Genomic DNA, 21,303 nt, shown 5'->3' with positions numbered 1-21,303 from the left:
AACGAGGCTACCCGGGTATTGTTAACTTCAGCTGTATTGGAATCATTGATAGATTGGAATTTGGACCCAATTAGGAAATTTTTCAATACGAGACAACCAATATTGGCTGCTGTTCTGGCCCTTTCTGTTGAAAAATGCAAAATCCTCAGTGGCAAAGGCTTAAACACAACTGCAGCGACCATCGAAAAATAAAATATATTGTCATACTTGCGGTGAGAAAACTAATTGACGATGACAACCCTCCGCGACGTCGGCTTTCAATAAGCGATCCGCCTCGTGTGCTGTTTGTTAGGAACAAAATCTCTTATTTCTACGGACGCGGATGGAGATGACGAATGGGGCTATTTGGTCACTTTTTGTATCACATGCTACACGATGTTTTTACCCGTAAGTGGCTTTCGCTTCAGCTCTGGATTTGGCTTTAGCTCTGGTAAAGGCAGAGGCAGAGGCAGAGGCAAGAAAACCACAATCGTTTAAATTTATTTTTTCATTTGGGACTGTGCCAAGTACAAAAGGTGCCGCCGCTGTAACAGCCAATCATTTGGAATAGCATGTAATTATTGATTCGCAGATTCTTTGACGGATTGAGGCTCTGAATCAAAACTCGTTTAAAGGATCATTGCACCTTAGTCGACATGACTCTGATTGCTCAACTTAGAAGTAATATGTATCATATTTCGATACCCAGCATAATTTCGGCCGGCTATAACTTTATTTATGACTTTCGTCCGCAAGTAAGGGCGGATATAGTCAAGTTTCCCGACTTTTTGAAACCCGGTACTCATGTTTTCCCCCACACTTAATTAACCTTTCAAAATATTGATTCTCAAACAAATTTTGTTGCATACTTTTGTATGTTTTAAAATGTATCCAGTGGGGAAGAAGAATAACGGAATCTTTATATACTCCATCTTGAATATTCTCTCATTCTTAAGTTTTTTTCTAAATATATGTAAGGTATATTAACTATCTGTTGAAGAGATTTTGAGATGAAGAGAATAACTACAGCTTATGGCTCCTTTATATATAATGCCAGTAAAGTTTAAAACAGTTTAAGTTTACCACTTAATTATATATTTATTATTTAACTATTCCATAATTCGGAAAATGTCCCTCCTTGAACGGCAGCATGTGATTTCTTTGCATCTATAAATACTAAACTCTAAAAATAAACCCCTATAAATTTGTGAAATTTTATAGTTTTGAATAGAAGTTTCTTTGTTAAATTTTAGATTATTCAAATTTATTTTTATAATTTATAAATTTATTACTATAAGGTTATAGTCGGTCGTGGTCAACTATTGATTTAGATTAGAATTGCAACATTTTTTAAAAATATCTTTAAAAATAATGTGTTGAAAAAAATTATTGGAATTATAAGAATTAAATTGTATATTAAATTACCGTATAGGTTATGTCACCGTAAAATACTGCAAGAAATGAGCTGCCACATCTTTGAACTCCCAGTGGATGGTATTTTTCTCGATATTTTATTTTTTTTTACAGAAAATAATTTCAATGTAGTCGGGTCTTCAACCTTTTCTTATGACATGTATAACATGTAGAAACTGGCAAGAAAGACATGTATAATAATTTCTTCAGGTAAATTCTACATGTAAGTATGGAGTCGATAAGAGGACTAAAATACAGTAGAACTCCAATTATCCGAATTAATGGGGACCGGGACCCATTCGGATAATCAAATATTCGGATAATCGGATTTTCCTTTTCTTTTCGAAGCCATGGTATAAAAACAATACAGTATTGTACACGCACAAACAAAAGTAAGCCGTAGCGAAAGAGTAGCGTCCTCGAGCAAGGTCAATAGCACACTGGCTAATCAAAACAAACAATCCGGGGGGAAGTCAGTCTAGGCACAATGGCAGGTTAAGAAAAGTCAAGTCAAGACTTTTGATTCGGATAATCGGCGATTCGGATAATTGGAGTTCTACTGTAATACAACAATGACATTTGTACAATAAATGCGAGAAAATTGAATGTTTTTGTGTATTTTGAAAACAAAATTAAAATAGAAATAGGATTATAGTGTGAATTAAAAATAATGATATTAATTTCTTAACAACAACCGCTTTCACTTTCTAACTCTGTGAGCGTTTTCCAACACTTTAATTCTAGAGCTCTAGAATTGCATAACGATGCAAAATGAAGGTTCAGAAAATCGTAACGATGCAAAATGAAGGTCCAGAAAATCGTAACGAGAATTTTACGTGTGCAGAAATGTGGCAATTTACAATTTTGAATTAATAAGCAATTAAAACGAGGCTCATTTTAGGGAAAAATAAGGGAGTTTATAGTTTAAGATTTGATCGTTTATTAGTAAAACCAAATAGTTTGAAAATCAAATATTTTTCTGGATATTTTGTGGAAATCTACACTTAAATTAAAAAAAAGGTTTTTTTGCAATTATATTCAAACAAATAACGTAATAGTTAACATTTTTCTCTTACTTATTTATTAAAAACATTTAAAATTACATTTTTGCTGAATATAAGATAATTAAAAAAATGTCTTTAAGAAGAAGCTTCCAAAAATTAGATTTCATTTGAAATTCTCAAGTAAGTGAAATAGAATCGTTTTAGTCCTGCCTAGCAGGAAGGCATTGTGGAGGGACGATGCTTGACCAGCTTCTTGGAACAAAGACGTCCTCCGTTCTAGGCCTCGCTGATGACATGTCGTCGGCTCTCGGCGAAGCCAGCGCCACAGGAGAAACTGCAGGCGGACCAGCCCGACCACTCGGACAGGACACACTCCGAGTTGCAGGTGTGCAGGGAGTCGTTCTCGGTGAGGAAGTTGTTCCGGTTGCCCCGACAGCCACCGTAGTTGAAGGCATCACAGCTCTGGGACTGAGGATTGTAGGCGTAGCGCATATAGTTTCCACGGCATGGACCCGTGTCCGGAGATTGGACACAGATCTCTTGCAAAGACCAGCTCCCTCGCCATTGTCTCCAACTAGGGACTGTGAGTTGGCCAGATTTTCGCCCTCGACCTCATCACGATCTCACCCGGAGGTGGATCAGTCGGCGCACTCGGGTATCGCCGCCACGCACATCACCTTGCTGGTTAATTGGCGCCTGCAGGAACTCATCATCGCAGTTACGGGAAACAATCTTCTCACGACGGACTTATAACCTGGCCAACGGCACCATTTGGCGACTTTTTGGATCATAGAAAGGAGCCCGGGCGATCCTCAGGGTACATAGTAGTGATCCGGTACATTCGCTCCGGGGGCTAATAAAGCTAAAGTTAATAAAGCTAAAGAAAATAAATTTGTACTTACCATATAGGATATGCCACTATCAGTGCCTGCAATCCCATGGATAGAGATCGAAGTCCATTGACTCCTTCCAGCTACAATCCTCGGTACAGAGATCCACACCACTAATGCCAACCACCCAATCGGGAGAAGGACCAAACATGGACCCTAGCGACACCTTTGGATGCTTACGATCCACGCGGAACTTGGAAGAGGTATTCTGGATAACATGCGGATACCACAAGCCAGCGGCCTTGATCAGAGTTCGCAGTTTGGGGCCATTGGCTCATAGCTCTGTTTCCAGAGCAGATGATGACCCCACTCGGCCAGGGAACGGAATCCAGCGGTGGTTATGGTTATGTGGTTTTCACCCCAAAATAAAAAGTTGGATTCATGAGAGGCTCCAATTACATCCGAGGAATGAGTCAGCCAGATGGCGAAGGGATAGTCCTTGGGATGGGTTTCGTTCGAAAAAATTCCATCAAAAACAAACTGAAATTAAATAAGTTCAATCGAATTCATACATCCTGAAATTTACAAGGGGTACAAGGAAAATTTTGTTCTCAGGTTTTGATGCAGGATGGATCCGTTGAATGACATGCCATTTTACGGATCCAGGAGACTGCCGGTGTTTGATCTCGGCAATGGGTAGCCGGAAGCGTAGATTCCAGCAAACTTTCCACCGCTTTTTCCTGTGATCACTGTGCTGAATTCGCGTATAGGCCACAATTCCACCGTATAGAGTGGCCTGGTCGTGGGCCAGAATGTCCACCACCGGTCCATCTTTGTGTTCGCTAAAATGATAATTTTTTTTCGGTTTTTGATTTAAATGATCGGATAGTAACTTACTTCTGATCGAGAGCCTGCTACAGGGTCATCTTAGTGTAGTTTCTGCCAATCCGCATCATCTGCATACTGCCATCCTTTCCTCCCACCGCTACAGAACATCCCATAGATACACATCATTTTACAAATAGCATTTTAAATTTTAATTAATAATAATGTTTTAAAAAATTTACGTTGCTCTCAAGAATCAAGAATTATTACATTACACTGTGCGACAAAAAAAAAAAAACGAAATACACTTGGGAAACGAGATAGTGTAGGTTGTTAATCTGGTCGAAGAGAACTCAAAAATATTTTTTTTATATTTTTGGAACCCTCCAATTTTTTTTTATTTAAAAAAAAACCGTTTTTCGGGACTTTTTTGCGCTTAAAAATTCCTGAACGCGTTTTTTTCAACCGATTTCAAAATTTTCGGTGTTTTTCAATAGTTAAATGTTGTAGCTTTTGAAAAAAAATATATCTTCGATTTTGTTGAACAAAAAGGACAAAATTTTTACACCTGAAACTAAAGTTTTCGACTTTTATTCGTGTTTTTCGGATTTTGATGCCAGTTTTTCGGTAAAACTTACTAAAATTCTGTCATGTTTGCCACATATCAATGTTGTCTCATTCATTCTGAATAAAACGAGACAAATTTCATCAAAAAATAATGAAAATTGGTGAAGTTATAACGCTTTTCCCAAAAAAAGTCAATTCAACCTTGCGTGCGCTCCGGAGTACCTGTGTGTATAAGTCAGGAATATGCTCTTCTTCTTATAGTGCTCCCATGGTTTTATTGACTTTTTTTGGGAAAAGCGTTATAACTTCACCAATTTTCATTATTTTTTAATGAAATTTGTCTCGTTCTATTCAGTATTATTGAGACAATATTAATATGTGGCATAAATGACAAACTTTTTGTCAGAAGAAAGCAATATACTCTTATTTTTATACACATTGTTCCTCCGAAGCGCCCGCTAGGTTGAGTTGACTTTTTTTGGGAAAAGCGTTATAACTTCACCAATTTTCATTATTTTTTGATGAAATTTGTCTCGTTTTATTCAGAATGAATGAGACAACATTGATATGTGGCAAACATGACAGAATTTTAGTAAGTTTTACCGAAAAACTGGCATCAAAATCCGAAAAACACGAATAAAAGTCGAAAACTTTAGTTTCAGGTGTAAAAATTTTGTCCTTTTTGTTCAACAAAATCGAAGATATATTTTTTTTCAAAAGCTACAACATTTAACTATTGAAAAACACCGAAAATTTTGAAATCGGTTGAAAAAAACGCGTTCAGGAATTTTTAAGCGCAAAAAAGTCCCGAAAAACGGTTTTTTTTTAAATAAAAAAAAATTGGAGGGTTCCAAAAATATAAAAAAAATATTTTTGAGTTCTCTTCGACCAGATTAACAACCTACACTATCTCGTTTCTCAAGTGTTTTTTCACTGTCGCACCGTGTTATATTTAAAATCTGTTTTATTAAGTTATCACATTACATTAAGTTATTAAATCACTAAAAGCTTAATTATCATTAGAGTAATCTGTTGAGAAAAAATTTCATATTAATATAAATTTCATTATTTATATGTTTTTCTAACTTACCCAGAAATATAATCAAGGATCTCCTCCGAAACTTGATAAAAATTATCTACCGTATCCTCCGCCGTAGCCTCCGCCGTATCCTCCGTTGCTTTTTCCTCCTGGGTAGCTACATCCCTTTTTGGATTTTTCATGTTGCTCCAACGCTGCCGTAACTCCAGCATCTCCAACCGGCTTGTAAAGAACATCAGTCCAATTGCACTTGAACTTCTTGTGCTGTCCAAAGTTTGGAAGCACTTTTGTGAATGGACAATATGGGCAACTGTGGGTTTTAGGGGTATCTGCACACTTGGAGAAGTGTTCAGAATTCTGCCTTTGGGACACGCATTCTAAAAAGCAGAGTGGGCACTGCAATACGCCGTTAATCCACTTTTTCCCATTTGCATCGAAATGAGTCACCTCCTTCCATTTATAATCATATTGGACGCGGTAAGCGCGTTTCGCCTTTTTTAAAGGTGGCTCGCCGTCTGCCACCACCGGCTTCGGCGATACCAACACCGGATTCGGCTATGCCAACACCGGCTTCGGCGATCTGGCGCAACACCACCGGATCTGGCGCTGCCACCACCGAATCCGGCGCTGACACCACCGGCTTCGGCGATGCCACCACCGGCTTCGGCGCTGACACCACCGGCCGTCTTTGAGGGGCCACAACCAGCCGCCTTTGAGGGGCTGCGCGCTTAATTATTGTTTTTTTAATAATCATTGTCTGAAATAATAACTTTAGTATTTAGTATTTAAGCTAGAATGATGGGACTTTCTACGGATTCCAATACGGCAATATAATCCGATTTTCCGAATTTCATAAGCATCGGCCGACTATATCTTATAGCTGCCATATGACTGAACGATCGGAAATGGCACAACCTTGCTACTTTTAACAATGCTTGGGGCTGTTTTCAATTTTTTATTAAAAATTTTGTTGATGGTGAAATTTTGTTGATGGACAAGTATTTACGATCCGATATATATAATAATAATAAACTTATACTTACAAAATTATTTATTTTCCCATAAATTTTAACCATTTTTAACAATTGGTTGCGTTTGGATGGAAATCAGTGCAATTCATCCGTTTCGAAACCATGTGCATTTCGAGCGAGCTTTCTAACGGGACCTCAAAAGCTCCAGCAGCCAAAGAAGCTACCAGGGATGCAGACAATTTTCATTAATTTATTTAATAAATATTATTTTTAAAATTGGGGTTGGTTTTGGGTTGAGTTGGAATTTTTAATATTATTCAAATTTTATTTCAAATATATATGTAAAAAAGTTTTCGTGTCCCTGGTTGCAATTAAAAGTGGAATTATGTATCTCTCTCTTACTCTTGAACAGCTGATTCTTTATTTACCATTTACCCGCCATGGAGTTTGTAAGCAATTTAAAAATTTTCGAAAACGAAAATTTCTCCCATGCCTTCAAATTTTGGGTCGAGAAAAGGAAAATAGAATTGGAGAAAGGGATGGCGACCATGGGAAGTAACCTAAACTGCATTGTGGAAGCCGATGAACCATTTTTCATCGCTTTCGACGAATTTCATTTCAAATACATTCAAGTGAGCATAATAATAATAAAATGTTTCTTTTACAGAATGCTCCTGAAAGTTTCCATGGGTGCAAAATTTTTGCCATTGCGGCGTCCATTTTAAATGGACATTTGCAAATATTGCATTTAAGAGCTGTAAGTGTAATATGTACACAAACCAAATTAATTTATTAAAATAATTGTTCTTATTTTAAGATGTCGAATGGGATAGGGAAATTGGGGTCCGTCGCCATTAAGAAGAGCGTAGCAGAAGTTTTGAATTTAATAGAAAATTAGGTCATGTTGACGAAATTTTAACACACATATATCTCGATTTTTTATTTTCGAAAAATAATTGTGATTCATATTTAACAAAATTTAAAAAAGTAGTCGACGACACCGTTCCAGTGGATCTGAAGGATCGCTACAAAGACCAGGTTATTATTAATATAGCAAATTATTACATTACATTATAAAACTTACCTAATCTTTATAACGATCTTTTAATTCGTTTGGAACATTTTCTTCTACCACCAATCTTGAATAATTTTTGAAAACTTTTTCGTTTAGATCCAGAACTATTCAGATACCTTATTTTATGGCTATAGATCATACTTACATCTTCCTTCTGGTAGATGGATTTCCAAGGGTATGTACATATATATGATAGCTTTCTTATTTGTTTGACTTTCACACGTGTTTACTTCCCAAGTTACTGTTGCTTATACCTTCACCATAACGCAAACAGAAGATAAACAAGATCTGTACTTTTTATGTGACTTCTATTGCTTTTTTTATACTTTTGATGTGCAGTTTTAAGTGCTTACTTTCATTCATTAGTATCGTGATATTATTAACACGAGTCATTAAAACGGACCAGTTTAGGCTAAATTACTCAATAGTTCTACAGTAGCTAACAATACTGTTTACCCAAAAACTTAAGGCAAAGCCCCTGAAACAAGCCTCTCGTGTTAGTACGATCTTGGTTGCCCTTTGCGTATTCTAATGACTTAATAATTATTATCTGAGTCTCGTAAAATTCCTAATCTTCCTTTAGAAATAAGACGCTGGTAGACTCAAATGAAATATGATGCCCCATTCGGCGATGGTCCATTACCCAGCACGGTTTTTCCGACAAAAGCTTCCATAAGAAACAATCTTCGCATCAAAAGCGTCATGGAACAGAAGAAGACAAGAGGGCAGCCACTTGACAGAACACGGAGTATCACAGAGACCCCACTAATGGCACATAGAAAGCAACCTCGGGTACGATACTGGGAAATTTTCCTGGATTATTCACTCATTCCACATTTTGCAGCAAGAACTTCCTCAGTGGAGCTGGACCCTCAAGTGGGCGGCGATCGGTTCTTCGATTGGAGCTGCAGTTCCTGTGGGCTACTGTACAGGGGTGATGAATAGCCCCGCAGAGGTAAGTTCCGTAACATTAATTAAAACACAGGGAAAATAAATTTCAGTTCCAGTAGTTAGTTCCAAAACATACATTTTATAGAAATTAAGCGTGTGGTTAGAAGAGATGAGTACCGGGTATCATATAGTCTATAGGTATGATTGCCTCCTGGAAAAACCCAGTCGGGTTCCAATCTATAAACTCTACGATACAAAATAAAACTTCCGTTTCTTTACTTTATAATTTTGATTATCCCCCAGCTCATGCGCACCTGGTGCAAGGAAACATTGGCCTATCGGTACGATCTCCACCTAGGCGAATCCGGTATAGAACTTCTTTGGTCGGCAGCCGTATCACTGTTCCTTGTGGGAGGAGCCTTGGGATCCGTGACGGGGGCCACCATGGCCAATCGCTTTGGACGTCGGGGTTGCTTTCACATATGCGGCATCCTACTTGCCCTGGGGGCCGCCTGCTTTTATGCGTGCCGCCCATTACGATCGGTTGAACTATTGCTAGTCGGAAGACTGTTAGTTGGACTGGCTGGAGGTCTCGTTACAGCATTCATGTCCATGTGGCATAGTGAACTCGCAGCACTATCCCAGCGAAGCACTTTGGCACCGTTATGCCCCATGGGCTTGACGCTGGGCGTCGTTGTATCACAAATCTGTAGTCTACGGTCATTGCTCGGCGGCGTCGAGTACTGGCACCTGGGACTAGCTTTCTATGGCGTTCTGGTAGGGCTATTCTATGCTCCTTTTAAATGGTACCCGGAGAGCCCTAAATGGCTGTACATCGTAAAGGGCCGCAAAGAGGAGGCTCGGCAACAGCTGATGAAGCTCCGGGGATATGCCATGGACAGCCCCGCTTTGCAGGAAGAGTTGGACGACATGGAATCGGAAGCCACTTCTAAGGCAGCGGCAAGTGGCTTTCTGGATGTTATCCGAGATCCTAGCCTGCGCCTTCCCCTTATCATTGTCTGCGCCTTCCTTGGCGGGCAGCAATTATCAGGCATAAACGCGGTGGGTGGTTTTAGAAACAGGACTATGTATCCAAATTTCATTGACATTTCTTTCATTTCTTTGCGTTAGATCTTTTACTATTCAGTGTCTATATTTCGAAAAGCGGGTTTAACACCGCAGGCATCAGAGTGGGCCAATCTTGGGGCAGGTTCCCTTAATCTGGCCACTTCGATGGTGGGCCCGATCCTACTGGAAAGGGTGAATAGGAGGCCGTTGATGCTATTCTCCACCCTCCTATGCACCGTCTGCCTGTTCCTGTTCGCTATGTTGCTTTATTTTATCGTGAGTATGACGACAGACTTCTTAGATCTTTAGAGTTGAAGATTACACTCTGTTCTTGCAGGAAAGCGTTAGCTGGTTTGCCGTTGGTTGCATTGGGTGCATTTTCCTCTACATATTTTTCTTTCAGTTTGGTCTTGGACCCATGCCCTTTTTTATCGGAGCAGGTTGGTTGTCTGATCAAAAACTCTTAAATATAATACCATGTCTCTATTTACTCAACAGAATTATTCGAACAGGCGCCCCGACCCGCCGCTATGGCTTTAGGTAGCGTTGTCTACTGGTCTTGTAACTTCATCATAGGAATGGCCTTTCCCACGCTGCAGAACGCATGGGGAGCTCTGGTGTTTTTGCCGTTCTCAATCACATGTCTCTTTCTTTATGTTTTAACGAAGTACTATATGCCCGAAACTCGTGGCAAAAATCCCTCTGACGTAGCTCCACTTGTCGCTAATGGGTTCCGATCCAGAGTACGGGAGATCGCTCACCTTGCGAACCAATCTTAGACATTCTCATCCTCCACCTCCTCCACAAATCATAAAAGTCACTGTGACTTCTATCAAACGTAAAACTTCTAAAAGGAGATAGTCTAGGCTTTGAATTGGAAGGCCTGTTCACAAAAAAAATGCATCGATAAGGATAGATTCCGTTTAAATTAGACTAATTTATTTTCAGATAGACATTCTCGAATTCATCGAGTTTCTAGACTTGCTTTTAAAACTTTAGACGCGTTTTCCTCAAAACAACTTTTTCAAGTCGGTGCGTAACGTAGCTCAAAAAGTAATGAAATAAAATTTTTCACACATCTTTTATACAATAAATACTTGCAGATAAACGAACGCTTTTTTTTTTTTTTTTTAATTTTTTTTACCATTTTTAAGGGCAAAAATGGGCTGATTTTTATGTAAAAATGGTACCTCCGACTTTAAAACCGCGCCAAAAATTCAAAATCGCATATAAAATGGTTTCGTTCATCCCCACAAGAAACTAATATTTTAAGTAAATTAATTCCATTTTTTTATTTCCGATAACACTGTGAAGCCAGACTTTACGCACCGCAAGATAACAATTTTTTGAAGCGACTCCGGCCAACTGCCAGTCACGGGATAAATAATAATAAAAATAATAAAATTATTTCTTAACAAAAAAATTCGTAGATACTCTCCAAATATAGCCACGCATCGTGTAAAAGAATTGAATAATAATATTTCCTGCCGCCTGCTTTTATGCGTGCCGCCCATTACGATCGGTTGAACTATTGCTAGTCGGAAGACTGTTAGTTGGACTGGCTGGAGGTCTCGTTACAGCATTCATGTCCATGTGGCATAGTGAACTCGCAGCACTATCCCAGCGAAGCACTTTGGCACCGTTATGCCCCATGGGCTTGACGCTGGGCGTCGTTGTATCACAAATCTGTAGTCTACGGTCATTGCTCGGCGGCGTCGAGTACTGGCACCTGGGACTAGCTTTCTATGGCGTTCTGGTAGGGCTATTCTATGCTCCTTTTAAATGGTACCCGGAGAGCCCTAAATGGCTGTACATCGTAAAGGGCCGCAAAGAGGAGGCTCGGCAACAGCTGATGAAGCTCCGGGGATATGCCATGGACAGCCCCGCTTTGCAGGAAGAGTTGGACGACATGGAATCGGAAGCCACTTCTAAGGCAGCGGCAAGTGGCTTTCTGGATGTTATCCGAGATCCTAGCCTGCGCCTTCCCCTTATCATTGTCTGCGCCTTCCTTGGCGGGCAGCAATTATCAGGCATAAACGCGGTGGGTGGTTTTAGAAACAGGACTATGTATCCAAATTTCATTGACATTTCTTTCATTTCTTTGCGTTAGATCTTTTACTATTCAGTGTCTATATTTCGAAAAGCGGGTTTAACACCGCAGGCATCAGAGTGGGCCAATCTTGGGGCAGGTTCCCTTAATCTGGCCACTTCGATGGTGGGCCCGATCCTACTGGAAAGGGTGAATAGGAGGCCGTTGATGCTATTCTCCACCCTCCTATGCACCGTCTGCCTGTTCCTGTTCGCTATGTTGCTTTATTTTATCGTGAGTATGACGACAGACTTCTTAGATCTTTAGAGTTGAAGATTACACTCTGTTCTTGCAGGAAAGCGTTAGCTGGTTTGCCGTTGGTTGCATTGGGTGCATTTTCCTCTACATATTTTTCTTTCAGTTTGGTCTTGGACCCATGCCCTTTTTTATCGGAGCAGGTTGGTTGTCTGATCAAAAACTCTTAAATATAATACCATGTCTCTATTTACTCAACAGAATTATTCGAACAGGCGCCCCGACCCGCCGCTATGGCTTTAGGTAGCGTTGTCTACTGGTCTTGTAACTTCATCATAGGAATGGCCTTTCCCACGCTGCAGAACGCATGGGGAGCTCTGGTGTTTTTGCCGTTCTCAATCACATGTCTCTTTCTTTATGTTTTAACGAAGTACTATATGCCCGAAACTCGTGGCAAAAATCCCTCTGACGTAGCTCCACTTGTCGCTAATGGGTTCCGATCCAGAGTACGGGAGATCGCTCACCTTGCGAACCAATCTTAGACATTCTCATCCTCCACCTCCTCCACAAATCATAAAAGTCACTGTGACTTCTATCAAACGTAAAACTTCTAAAAGGAGATAGTCTAGGCTTTGAATTGGAAGGCCTGTTCACAAAAAAAATGCATCGATAAGGATAGATTCCGTTTAAATTAGACTAATTTATTTTCAGATAGACATTCTCGAATTCATCGAGTTTCTAGACTTGCTTTTAAAACTTTAGACGCGTTTTCCTCAAAACAACTTTTTCAAGTCGGTGCGTAACGTAGCTCAAAAAGTAATGAAATAAAATTTTTCACACATCTTTTATACAATAAATACTTGCAGATAAACGAACGCTTTTTTTTTTTTTTTTAATTTTTTTTACCATTTTTAAGGGCAAAAATGGGCTGATTTTTATGTAAAAATGGTACCTCCGACTTTAAAACCGCGCCAAAAATTCAAAATCGCATATAAAATGGTTTCGTTCATCCCCACAAGAAACTAATATTTTAAGTAAATTAATTCCATTTTTTTATTTCCGATAACACTGTGAAGCCAGACTTTACGCACCGCAAGATAACAATTTTTTGAAGCGACTCCGGCCAACTGCCAGTCACGGGATAAATAATAATAAAAATAATAAAATTATTTCTTAACAAAAAAATTCGTAGATACTCTCCAAATATAGCCACGCATCGTGTAAAAGAATTGAATAATAATATTCACTCAGAAATGAAAAAAAAAATCTCAAAAATCTGTTTTTTTTCGGCTTTTGAAACCATCCTGCCCCCTTAAAAGACACCAAAGTTATGCCAATTCCGATCGTTCAGTTATATGGCACCTATGGGATATAGTCAGCCAATCCTTATAAAATTCAGCAATTCAGATTATTTTTCTAAAAATGGAATCTGTACCAAGTCCCATCCTTCTAACTTAAAAAACAACAAAGTTATGCAAGATATAGTATATAGTCGGCCGATCCTTATGAAATTTTTTACATAAGATATTTTGGCAAATATACCATGTGTGGAAAGTCCCAACCCTCTAACTAAAAAACCACCAAAGTTATGGCATTTCCGATCAATCAGTTATATGGCAGCTATATGATATAGTCGACCGATCCCGGCCGTTCCGACTTATGTACTACCTGCAAGGAAAAGAAGGATGTGTGCAAAGTTTCAACTCGATAGCTTTAAAACTGAGAGACTAGTTTGCGTGGAAACCGACTGACAGACGGACATGCATGGACATTTGGGCACAACATGGGCATTCAAACATGGTTTTGTGATATACATACTCGGCCCAATAAACAATTCCTACTATGTCACTTCAAAAGTTCATTCACTTTGGTTTTTTTTGTAACACTGTGTAATACACCAATCAAAAGGTTATAGTTTAAATAGATCATTATACCCTTGCAGAGGGTATTATAATTTTGGTCAAAAGTGTGCAACGCAGTGAAGGAGACATCTCCGACCCTATAAAGTATATATATTCTTGTTCAGGATCACCTGCTGAGTCGATATGAGCATGTCCGTCTGTTGGAGCTATCGAATTGAAACTTTGCACACATTCTTTTTTTCCTTGCAGGTAGTATATAAGTCGGAACGGCCGGTATCGGTCGACTATATCCTATAGCTGCCATATAACTGATTGATCGGAAATGCCATAACTTTGGCGGTTGGGACTTTCCACACATGTTATATTTGACCAAAATATCTTATGTACAAAATTTTATAAGGATCGGCCGACTATATCCTATAGCTGTCATAGAACGATCGGAATTGGTAACTTTGGTGTTTTTTAAGTTAGAAAGATGGGACTTGGTACAGATTACTCTTTGGGCTGTCATAGAACGATCGGAATTGGTAACTTTGGTGTTTTTTAAGCTAGAAAGATGGAACTTGGTACAGATTACTCTTTGGGCAAAATAATTCAATATACCAAATTTCATAAGGATCGGCCGACTATATAGGATCCGCTATATATCTAATAACTCAACTGAAAGTTGATACTTCGGCTCAGCCCGAAGTTAGCTTTCCTTTCTTGTTTTTTGATGAAATTTGTCTCGTTTTATTCAGAATGAATGAGACAACATTGATATGTTGCAAAAATGACAGAATTTTTATAAGTTGTACCGAAAAACTGGCATCAAAATCCGAAAAACACGAATAAAAGTCAAAAACTTCAGTTTCAGGTGTAAAAATTTTGTCCTTTTTGTTTAAAAAATCGAAGATATATTTTTTTTCAAAAGCTGCAACATTTAACTATCAAAAACACCGAAAATTTTGAAATAGGATGAAAAAAACGCGTTCATGAATTTTTAAGCGCAAAAAAGTCACGAAAAACTGTTTTTTAACCATAAATCAAGATTTTGAGGGTGTTACAAATATTTCAAACATGGTTTTGTGATATACTCGACCCAATAAACAATTCCTACTACAGTAGAACTCGAATTATCCGAACTCCGACTATCCGAATCGGCGATTATCCGAATCACAAGTCTTGACTTGACTTTTTATACCCTTGCAGAGGGTATTATAATTTTGGTCAAAAGTGTGCAACGCAGTGAAGGAGACATCTCCGACCCTATAAAGTATATATATTCTTGATCAGGATCACCTCCTGAGTCGATATAAGCATGTCCGTCTGTCCGTCTGTCCGTCTGTCTGTCTGTCCGTCTGTCTGTCGGTTTCTACGCAAACTAGTCTCTCAGTTTTAGAGCTATCGAATTGAAACTTTGCACACATCCTTCTTTTCCTTGCAGGTAGTACATAAGTCGGAACGGCCGAGATCGGTCGACTATATCCTATAGCTGCCATATAACTGATTGATCGGAAATGCCATAACTTTGGTGTTTTTTAAGTTAGAGGGTTGGGACTTTCCACACATGTTATATTTGACCAAAATATCTTATGTACAAAATTTCATAAGGATCGGCCGACTATATCCTATAGCTGTCATACAACGATCGAAATTGGCATAACTTTGGTGTTTTTTAAGTTAGAAAGATGGGATTTAGTACAGATTCTATTTTGGAAAAACAATCTGATCTGCCAATTTTCATAAAGATCGGCCGACTATATACAATCCGCTATATATCTAATAATATAAGATGCGTGGCGCCACCTAGCGGACTTCGACTGAACTGCAAGGGTATATCAACTTCGACTCCGCCCGAAGTTAGCTTTCCTTTCTTGTTTTAACCTGCCGTTGTGCCTACACTGACTTCCCCCCGCGATTGTTTGTTTTGATTAGCCAGTGTGCTATTGACCTTGCTCGAGGACGCTACTCTTTCGCTACGGCTTACTTTTGTTTGTGCGTGTACAATACTGTATTGTTGTTATACCATGGCTTCGAAAAGAAAACGAAAATCCGAATATTTGATTATCCGAATGGGTCCCGGTCCCCATTAATTCGGATAATTGGAGTTCTACTGTATGTCACTTCAAAAGTTCAGAGTCACTGTTACACTGTGTTATTTATCCGGAACGGACGCCAACGCAAAATGTTTAATCTTCGGCTATACATATGTATACGCCAAGGCACGCGTTCGTCACCTCGTGGACTGCCGCCCGAAGTGATAGCAGTCACCTCTTAGTCTGCCGTCGACAGATATTTCAGAGCAGTTTCAAATTTAAACTGGAAAATTAATTAATTAACTGTTGCCCGGCACTATAATAGAGGGAAATGCATAAAATTTTTCCTCCATAGACCGTTTGCCTATTCTTGGTAAATGGATTCCCTTTTATACAAAGGCAGATTTACAACAATATAATTCCAAATTTTATTTCGTCCGTTTGGCCATTTATACGCTAATTGTTCTGAAAATATTAAATCCACTGTGGGCAGTGGACAACAGCACTCCCGGAAGCTGGGGGTGCCAGTGCAGTTCCTTAATCTCCTTTTGGCCCTGATGAATAAAAAGCAACTGCGGCGGCAGGTTGTTAATTTCATCCTCGTTTTGTGCCGAATCCTGGGTCTGGTCCAGATCTTTTTCGACGGCCAAGTCCCATAACGCTATCTGATCGTCCTCACCTCCCGAAGCCAGAACAGTCGCTTCCCTGGGACTCCACTCTACCGTCGTAATGTGACTTGTGTGGTGCTTAAACGTGGCGATGGGCTTCTGGCTCTTAAACTGGCGCAAATCCCAAATGTGTAAATATCCGTCATCACCCCCACTTACGATAAATGGATCCGAACGATTCCACGAAATTACATTAATGTCGCTCTCATGAGCGTCCTGACAGGTTAGCATGCATGCCTTCTGCGGAGCAGCACGGCAATCCCATATGCGGATAGACTTGTCCACGGAGCAAGAAGCTAAAACACTACGTTCGCTGGGACTCCACTGCAGATCTTCGACGGAATTCTTATGTCCCACCAATGGCCGCTGATCAACTTTCCAAGTGCCGCCTTCAAGGGGACTCCATATGTGAATATCTCGACGGCAGTCTCCAGTAGCCAGAACTCCCTCGGCAATAGGACTCCAGTCCACTGCGTAGCCCTCCTCTCTGTGCCCATTAAAAGAATACACCGGCCGTGTTGCGTTCTGATCAAACTGTTTAGCTAGTTGCTCATCCTCGACAGCCTGCATGGCTTGGGTCAAGTTCCAAATGTTGACCTTTCCAAGTTCACTCCAAGAAGCCGCATAAACTGTGTTTCCCAAACGACGGGCCCGCACACGGTTGACACATCCCTGGTGTTTGATTAGGGCGCAACTCATATGCGGCTTCTTGAGCTCAACGCTATCGACCACGTCATCCTGATCGTCTTCCAACTCGTCCTCTTCATCTTCATCGTCCTGTGTTTTTTGCAGATTGCTAAGCTTCATCACGATCAAGTTGTTAGTATGATTGTGGGCCGCCTGCGTACCAGCCACAACGTAAGCAGTCAATGGAAAAGATTCGCGACTCTCTCCAAGTTCGTCGGGGATAATGTCAAAACTTAAGCAGGGTGCTCCAGTCGAGGCCTGATGCAGCATCAAATAAGCGCTTTCATCGCAGACCAGCTCCTCGTCGTCAGCAAGAGTCTTTCCTGGCAAATATACTTCCCTGGGCTGCTTGGAGCTCGAAGCGGCATTTTCGTCATTTACATCACTATCGCTGTCCGACTCAACGTCACTCTCTGCGTCCTCAGGCTCGACCACCTCCATTTCAACATTTTCATTTTCGTTTTCCATTTCCTGGCTTTGAAATTTATTGTTCAAAATATACACGTGCAACTCTGCATGCACTGCATGTAGTGTTAAGCATAAAATCCATGATGGTATTTTCGAGGTATTACAAACGGTCACCTTAAGTTTGTTAAGTTATTAATCTCCTTAAAATAATATCGTGTCCCAGCAGAACATTTGCCATATTTTTTTTATTAAGATGCAGTTGTTTTTTTAAATTTCTCCTTACTAAACGTTGTTTTGTCATTCAATGTTAATCTTTTCTTATATTTTATTCAAAATAAAAAAATTTTAAAATCTGGTATTTCTTACTATAAGCACGGCTAATAAAAAGTCAATCTACAAAACTTCACTTGACAACCCTGCCCGTCCGAGGAATCTAGGAAAAACATTTCATACTTTCAGCAACGTGCAATACAAAAATACACACGATTCGAACTGGAAAGTACATTTCCCCAGATCAAAATGGTTAAGTCTTCGAATCCCCTAAACATATTGCGCAGCATTTATAATAATGAATTCCAATGGTAAGTAGATGAAGCCGGCCATTCTATGTATTTTACATAACCAAAATTTGTCTCTCGCTTTCCGTAGGATGCTGGTCAAGAGCTACGGTCTGTTTTTCTTGGGGGTGCGATTGGCCAAGGAGTTCGTGGGTGTGGAGCTGATGCCTGCACTGGGACCAGCCTAGTCATAGAACCAAAACTAAATTCGACACGTACAAATAGAGACGTTAAAGTTAACTAAGTATAATAAATAGACCATAAATATACAAGTGTTTTACGAATTAGTTCCTACTGATTATTAAGTCCTTAATCTTAGATTCATCTGAATCAATCTCTGTGATTAGGCTATCGGCGAGGACATTTGGTGTCATATCACGTTGAAGGAAATTAGCCACCAGCTTGCGACTGGGTACTGCTCCGCCGTGGGCTAGGATCTCTTTCCTATATTTCTCTCCAGCTTGTCGGTTGAAAGGATTCGCCTCGAAGTACGTCTGCCATATCCAGGAAGCGATAGTCTTTGAGACTAGATACGAGTAGTATTTTGCGCCGTAGCCGACCAGATGGGAGAATCGCAATTGCCATGCGGTGTTCTCCACGTAAGGCAGACCGTAGTACCGGCCCTGAACATTGCGTAATATTTCAGTTGTATTGAAACCAAGCTGCGGCGCTGCTGAATGATACTCTTGATCCAACGCCGAATAGAAAACCTGCAACTGTGTCTCGCTGGCAGCAAACAAATGTTTGGAGGCACAAAGACGACGCAACATGTTCTCTGGAATGGGTTCGTGGGTTTGAAAATGACGAGCAAAAGTGCGTAGAACACGCGGGTCGCCGGCAAAGTATTCCATGAGTACGCTAGGGACTTCCGCAAAGTCTGTGGAGCATCTTGTACCTGTTACATGCTGGTATTCTGTACGGGCTAGCATGGAGTGCATGGCATGACCCATTTCATGAAACAAGTTGTCCACTCGTGCTGGAGATAGAAGCGTGGGACCGCTCCAGCGGGGCTGTGGCAGTCCCAACATGACTACCACAATAGGCAGTTGATAGGTGCCATCTGGTAGACGTTTTCCACCTTGGATGGTGAAGTGGCAGTCCTGATTGGGCTTTCCTGCGCGTTCAAAAAAGTCACAGTAAATGTAACCCAAAAGTCCTTCCTCCTCGTGAACCACAGCCAGTTTATAGATGTCGTTATGCCAGGACTCGCCTGGCTCCATGTCAGTGTTTTGAAGGCGAACGCCATAAAGAGCTTGCAGGAGGTTATCCAGTCCGTCCATACAGCCCCCTAGCGAGAAGTAAGGGAGGAATTCGTTGGCCTGCTCCTCAAGTGATTGACGTCTCAACTGGGTGGTAAAGTAAGGCGTATCCCAGATTTCGACTAAATCGCCGATATCTCCGCCCTCACGGCGCTTCATTTCGGACATTAGGGCAAAGTCTGCGTCAGCACGTGGACGCAATTTGTCTGACAAAACATCAATAAATTCTTGAACCCTTTCGGGCCGCTCCATTGTGCTGCCATTAAGAGCGCGATGAGCGTAAGTGGCAAACCCACAGCTACGAGCAAGCTCATAACGGCACACAAGCAGATCTCTTAGCAAACTCTCCTGGGTTTCAGACGGCTGCAGGTAAAGCCGGTAAGCGGCTTCTCGCATTCGAACATTTTCTGCATTTGTACACAGTCCAGTTATGATGACATTTTCTCCAGAGGTGGGAAAACTAAATAAATACTTTTAGTTCAAGTACTGAACAATATTTAAAGCTCTTACTAGTTTCTAATCTCCTCTGGAACATAGCTTCGCGGGAGAATGCTAGGCTGTACTGCTCCGTTCATAAACTTTTGCCCCAGCTGTAGAATCGCGTCATTAAGCCTGACCACTCGAAGGCGTTCCTGTTCTGGAAGGTGAATACCGCACTGTTCAAAGTCAAATAGAAAAAGTCTCGCTACATGCTGGTCAACTTCGCTGGTGGACTGAGTATCCCCATGCTGCACGACGTTACTCAATGCTTGATAAAGAGGCTTATGCGTGTTAAGGCTCTCTACAACACCACAAATACTGATACAAGCTTCTTCGGCACACTGAGTGTACTTGCGCTTTGGATGTGCAATCCTCACAAATTCAGCCAAGTCGGCTACTTTGCACAGCGAGTCGGACAGTTCGTCGAAAATATCGACCATCTTTCGGCTCCGTTGCTGGGAGATGGCCTCCTCAATAAGTTCCTGTGTCCTGCTTTCCACGTTATCACGAAGCAAGTAAAAGCCTTCGGAGCTACGCAACTCAGGCAGTCGAAAGAGACCCTGCAAGGGAAATGCATAACCATTCGTGCTTTGTGGAAATTCCGCACCGCACTCACCACATCGTCGCGGGTAAAGTTAATCCGTTTGGTAGGCAGCGAATTAAAGGCCGTTGTCAACGGCGTCCATGTGGATACTGATCGATAAAGCTGCCACCGGCAGATGCTGTAACTCGCACTGCGACTCAGTTGTAACATGATACCTAATCACTTCAAAGGTGCTATGCTTGTTTACGTGGTATAACAGGTAATCAGCTGCGGAGCTCGCAGCTGTTGGCTTTCCAGGGCTGCTAATTTCAGCCAGAATTTTGAATGCGACATATGACTGGGGTTGAACCCATTCGTAAATAGCATTTTTTAATTCATATAATTCTAAATATAATTAAATGTTAAGTAAGTAGAAGTAAAAAAGTTGCAGCAGCCAATTTGTCTAATATTCAGAATTTGTGTATTTGTAATTTGATTGAAAAAATATATATCCAGGTATTAATATGTTAAATTCGTAGTTAACCAATAAAAACCAAAGTATTTTTTCGTTTACTTTTTATATAATATGTGATTCTTTTTTCGACTTGCAAAACAATGGTAACTAAAAAAATCCTTATTTATTCTAATTGAATTCCTTTTTTTGAAATCCTCATTCAAATTAAGCTAACTGGTCACATTAACAAATTTCATATCGATATACAGATAGACATATCTTTTTACCGATACGAATATGATTTTTAAAAGTTAGTTTGTATATTTTTGGTCCTTTGTTTGATTTAAATAACGAGTTTGGAAAGCAGCACCCCGTGGACACGGAAGTGGGCGGTGTGTACTTCTGCGATAACAATTCAAGACAGTTTTATTCGAATTCAAG

At 40.3% G+C, this 21,303-nt stretch overlaps 5 protein-coding genes and 1 pseudogene across 5 annotated transcripts; 3 read left to right on the top strand and 3 right to left on the bottom strand.

Moving 5' to 3' along the window:
* Positions 1-2,557: 2,557 nt before the first annotated feature.
* On the bottom strand, positions 2,558-6,411 carry LOC6496675 (annotated as a pseudogene).
* A 1,923-nt stretch (positions 6,412-8,334) lies between these two features.
* Positions 8,335-10,552, top strand: LOC6493895 (solute carrier family 2, facilitated glucose transporter member 1-like). Its single transcript, XM_001961341.4, has 6 exons — positions 8,335-8,495; positions 8,548-8,658; positions 8,898-9,656; positions 9,726-9,938; positions 10,000-10,102; positions 10,161-10,552. The coding sequence occupies exons 1-6, from the start codon at positions 8,406-8,408 to the stop codon at positions 10,439-10,441; spliced, it is 1,557 nt and encodes a 518-aa protein (XP_001961377.1). The 5' UTR covers positions 8,335-8,405; the 3' UTR covers positions 10,442-10,552.
* Positions 10,553-11,146: 594 nt separating this feature from the next.
* Positions 11,147-12,599, top strand: LOC116656194 (solute carrier family 2, facilitated glucose transporter member 4-like). Its single transcript, XM_032455645.1, has 4 exons — positions 11,147-11,703; positions 11,773-11,985; positions 12,047-12,149; positions 12,208-12,599. The coding sequence occupies exons 1-4, from the start codon at positions 11,248-11,250 to the stop codon at positions 12,486-12,488; spliced, it is 1,053 nt and encodes a 350-aa protein (XP_032311536.1). The 5' UTR covers positions 11,147-11,247; the 3' UTR covers positions 12,489-12,599.
* Positions 12,600-16,230: 3,631 nt separating this feature from the next.
* On the bottom strand, positions 16,231-17,792 carry LOC6496674 (glutamate-rich WD repeat-containing protein 1). The gene has a single exon (XM_001961340.4). It carries the CDS (start codon positions 17,647-17,649, stop codon positions 16,276-16,278), a length of 1,374 nt encoding a protein of 457 aa, XP_001961376.2. The 5' UTR covers positions 17,650-17,792; the 3' UTR covers positions 16,231-16,275.
* A 240-nt stretch (positions 17,793-18,032) lies between these two features.
* Positions 18,033-18,418, top strand: LOC6493896. Its single transcript, XM_001961339.4, has 2 exons — positions 18,033-18,170; positions 18,238-18,418. Exons 1-2 carry the CDS (start codon positions 18,109-18,111, stop codon positions 18,332-18,334), a joined length of 159 nt encoding a protein of 52 aa, XP_001961375.1. The 5' UTR covers positions 18,033-18,108; the 3' UTR covers positions 18,335-18,418.
* LOC6496673 (mitochondrial intermediate peptidase) lies at positions 18,369-21,001 on the bottom strand. The gene is made up of 3 exons (XM_001961338.4): positions 20,502-21,001; positions 19,916-20,445; positions 18,369-19,865 (listed from the first exon to the last, which is right to left on the bottom strand). The coding sequence occupies exons 1-3, from the start codon at positions 20,637-20,639 to the stop codon at positions 18,431-18,433; spliced, it is 2,103 nt and encodes a 700-aa protein (XP_001961374.1). The 5' UTR covers positions 20,640-21,001; the 3' UTR covers positions 18,369-18,430.
* Between the last annotated feature and the right edge of the window lie 302 nt (positions 21,002-21,303).

The sequence above is a fragment of the Drosophila ananassae genome, chromosome 3L, assembly GCF_017639315.1.
Source record: "Drosophila ananassae strain 14024-0371.13 chromosome 3L, ASM1763931v2, whole genome shotgun sequence".
NCBI lineage: Eukaryota > Metazoa > Arthropoda > Insecta > Diptera > Drosophilidae > Drosophila > Drosophila ananassae.
The sequence above is the reverse complement of the archived record's forward strand: the minus strand, read 5'-3'. Positions and strand labels throughout refer to the sequence as shown.

Excerpts from the sequence above, each read along its gene's own strand:
- LOC6493895 (XM_001961341.4), top strand. The coding sequence starts at position 8,406 with ATGGAACAGAAGAAGACAAGAGGGCAGCCACTTGACAGAACACGGAGT. Across the intron at positions 8,659-8,897 it reads TGATGAATAGCCCCGCAGAG|CTCATGCGCACCTGGTGCAA; the intron begins GTAAGTTCCGTA and ends ATTATCCCCCAG. Across the intron at positions 9,657-9,725 it reads AATTATCAGGCATAAACGCG|ATCTTTTACTATTCAGTGTC; the intron begins GTGGGTGGTTTT and ends TCTTTGCGTTAG.
- LOC116656194 (XM_032455645.1), top strand. The coding sequence starts at position 11,248 with ATGTCCATGTGGCATAGTGAACTCGCAGCACTATCCCAGCGAAGCACT. Across the intron at positions 11,986-12,046 it reads CTATGTTGCTTTATTTTATC|GAAAGCGTTAGCTGGTTTGC; the intron begins GTGAGTATGACG and ends CTGTTCTTGCAG. Across the intron at positions 12,150-12,207 it reads GCCCTTTTTTATCGGAGCAG|AATTATTCGAACAGGCGCCC; the intron begins GTTGGTTGTCTG and ends TTTACTCAACAG.
- LOC6496674 (XM_001961340.4), bottom strand. The coding sequence starts at position 17,649 with ATGGAAAACGAAAATGAAAATGTTGAAATGGAGGTGGTCGAGCCTGAG.
- LOC6493896 (XM_001961339.4), top strand. The coding sequence starts at position 18,109 with ATGGTTAAGTCTTCGAATCCCCTAAACATATTGCGCAGCATTTATAAT. Across the intron at positions 18,171-18,237 it reads TATAATAATGAATTCCAATG|GATGCTGGTCAAGAGCTACG; the intron begins GTAAGTAGATGA and ends CGCTTTCCGTAG.
- LOC6496673 (XM_001961338.4), bottom strand. The coding sequence starts at position 20,639 with ATGTTACAACTGAGTCGCAGTGCGAGTTACAGCATCTGCCGGTGGCAG. Across the intron at positions 20,446-20,501 it reads ACTTTACCCGCGACGATGTG|GGTCTCTTTCGACTGCCTGA; the intron begins GTGAGTGCGGTG and ends TTTCCCTTGCAG. Across the intron at positions 19,866-19,915 it reads CCAGAGGAGATTAGAAACTA|TTTTCCCACCTCTGGAGAAA; the intron begins GTAAGAGCTTTA and ends GTATTTATTTAG.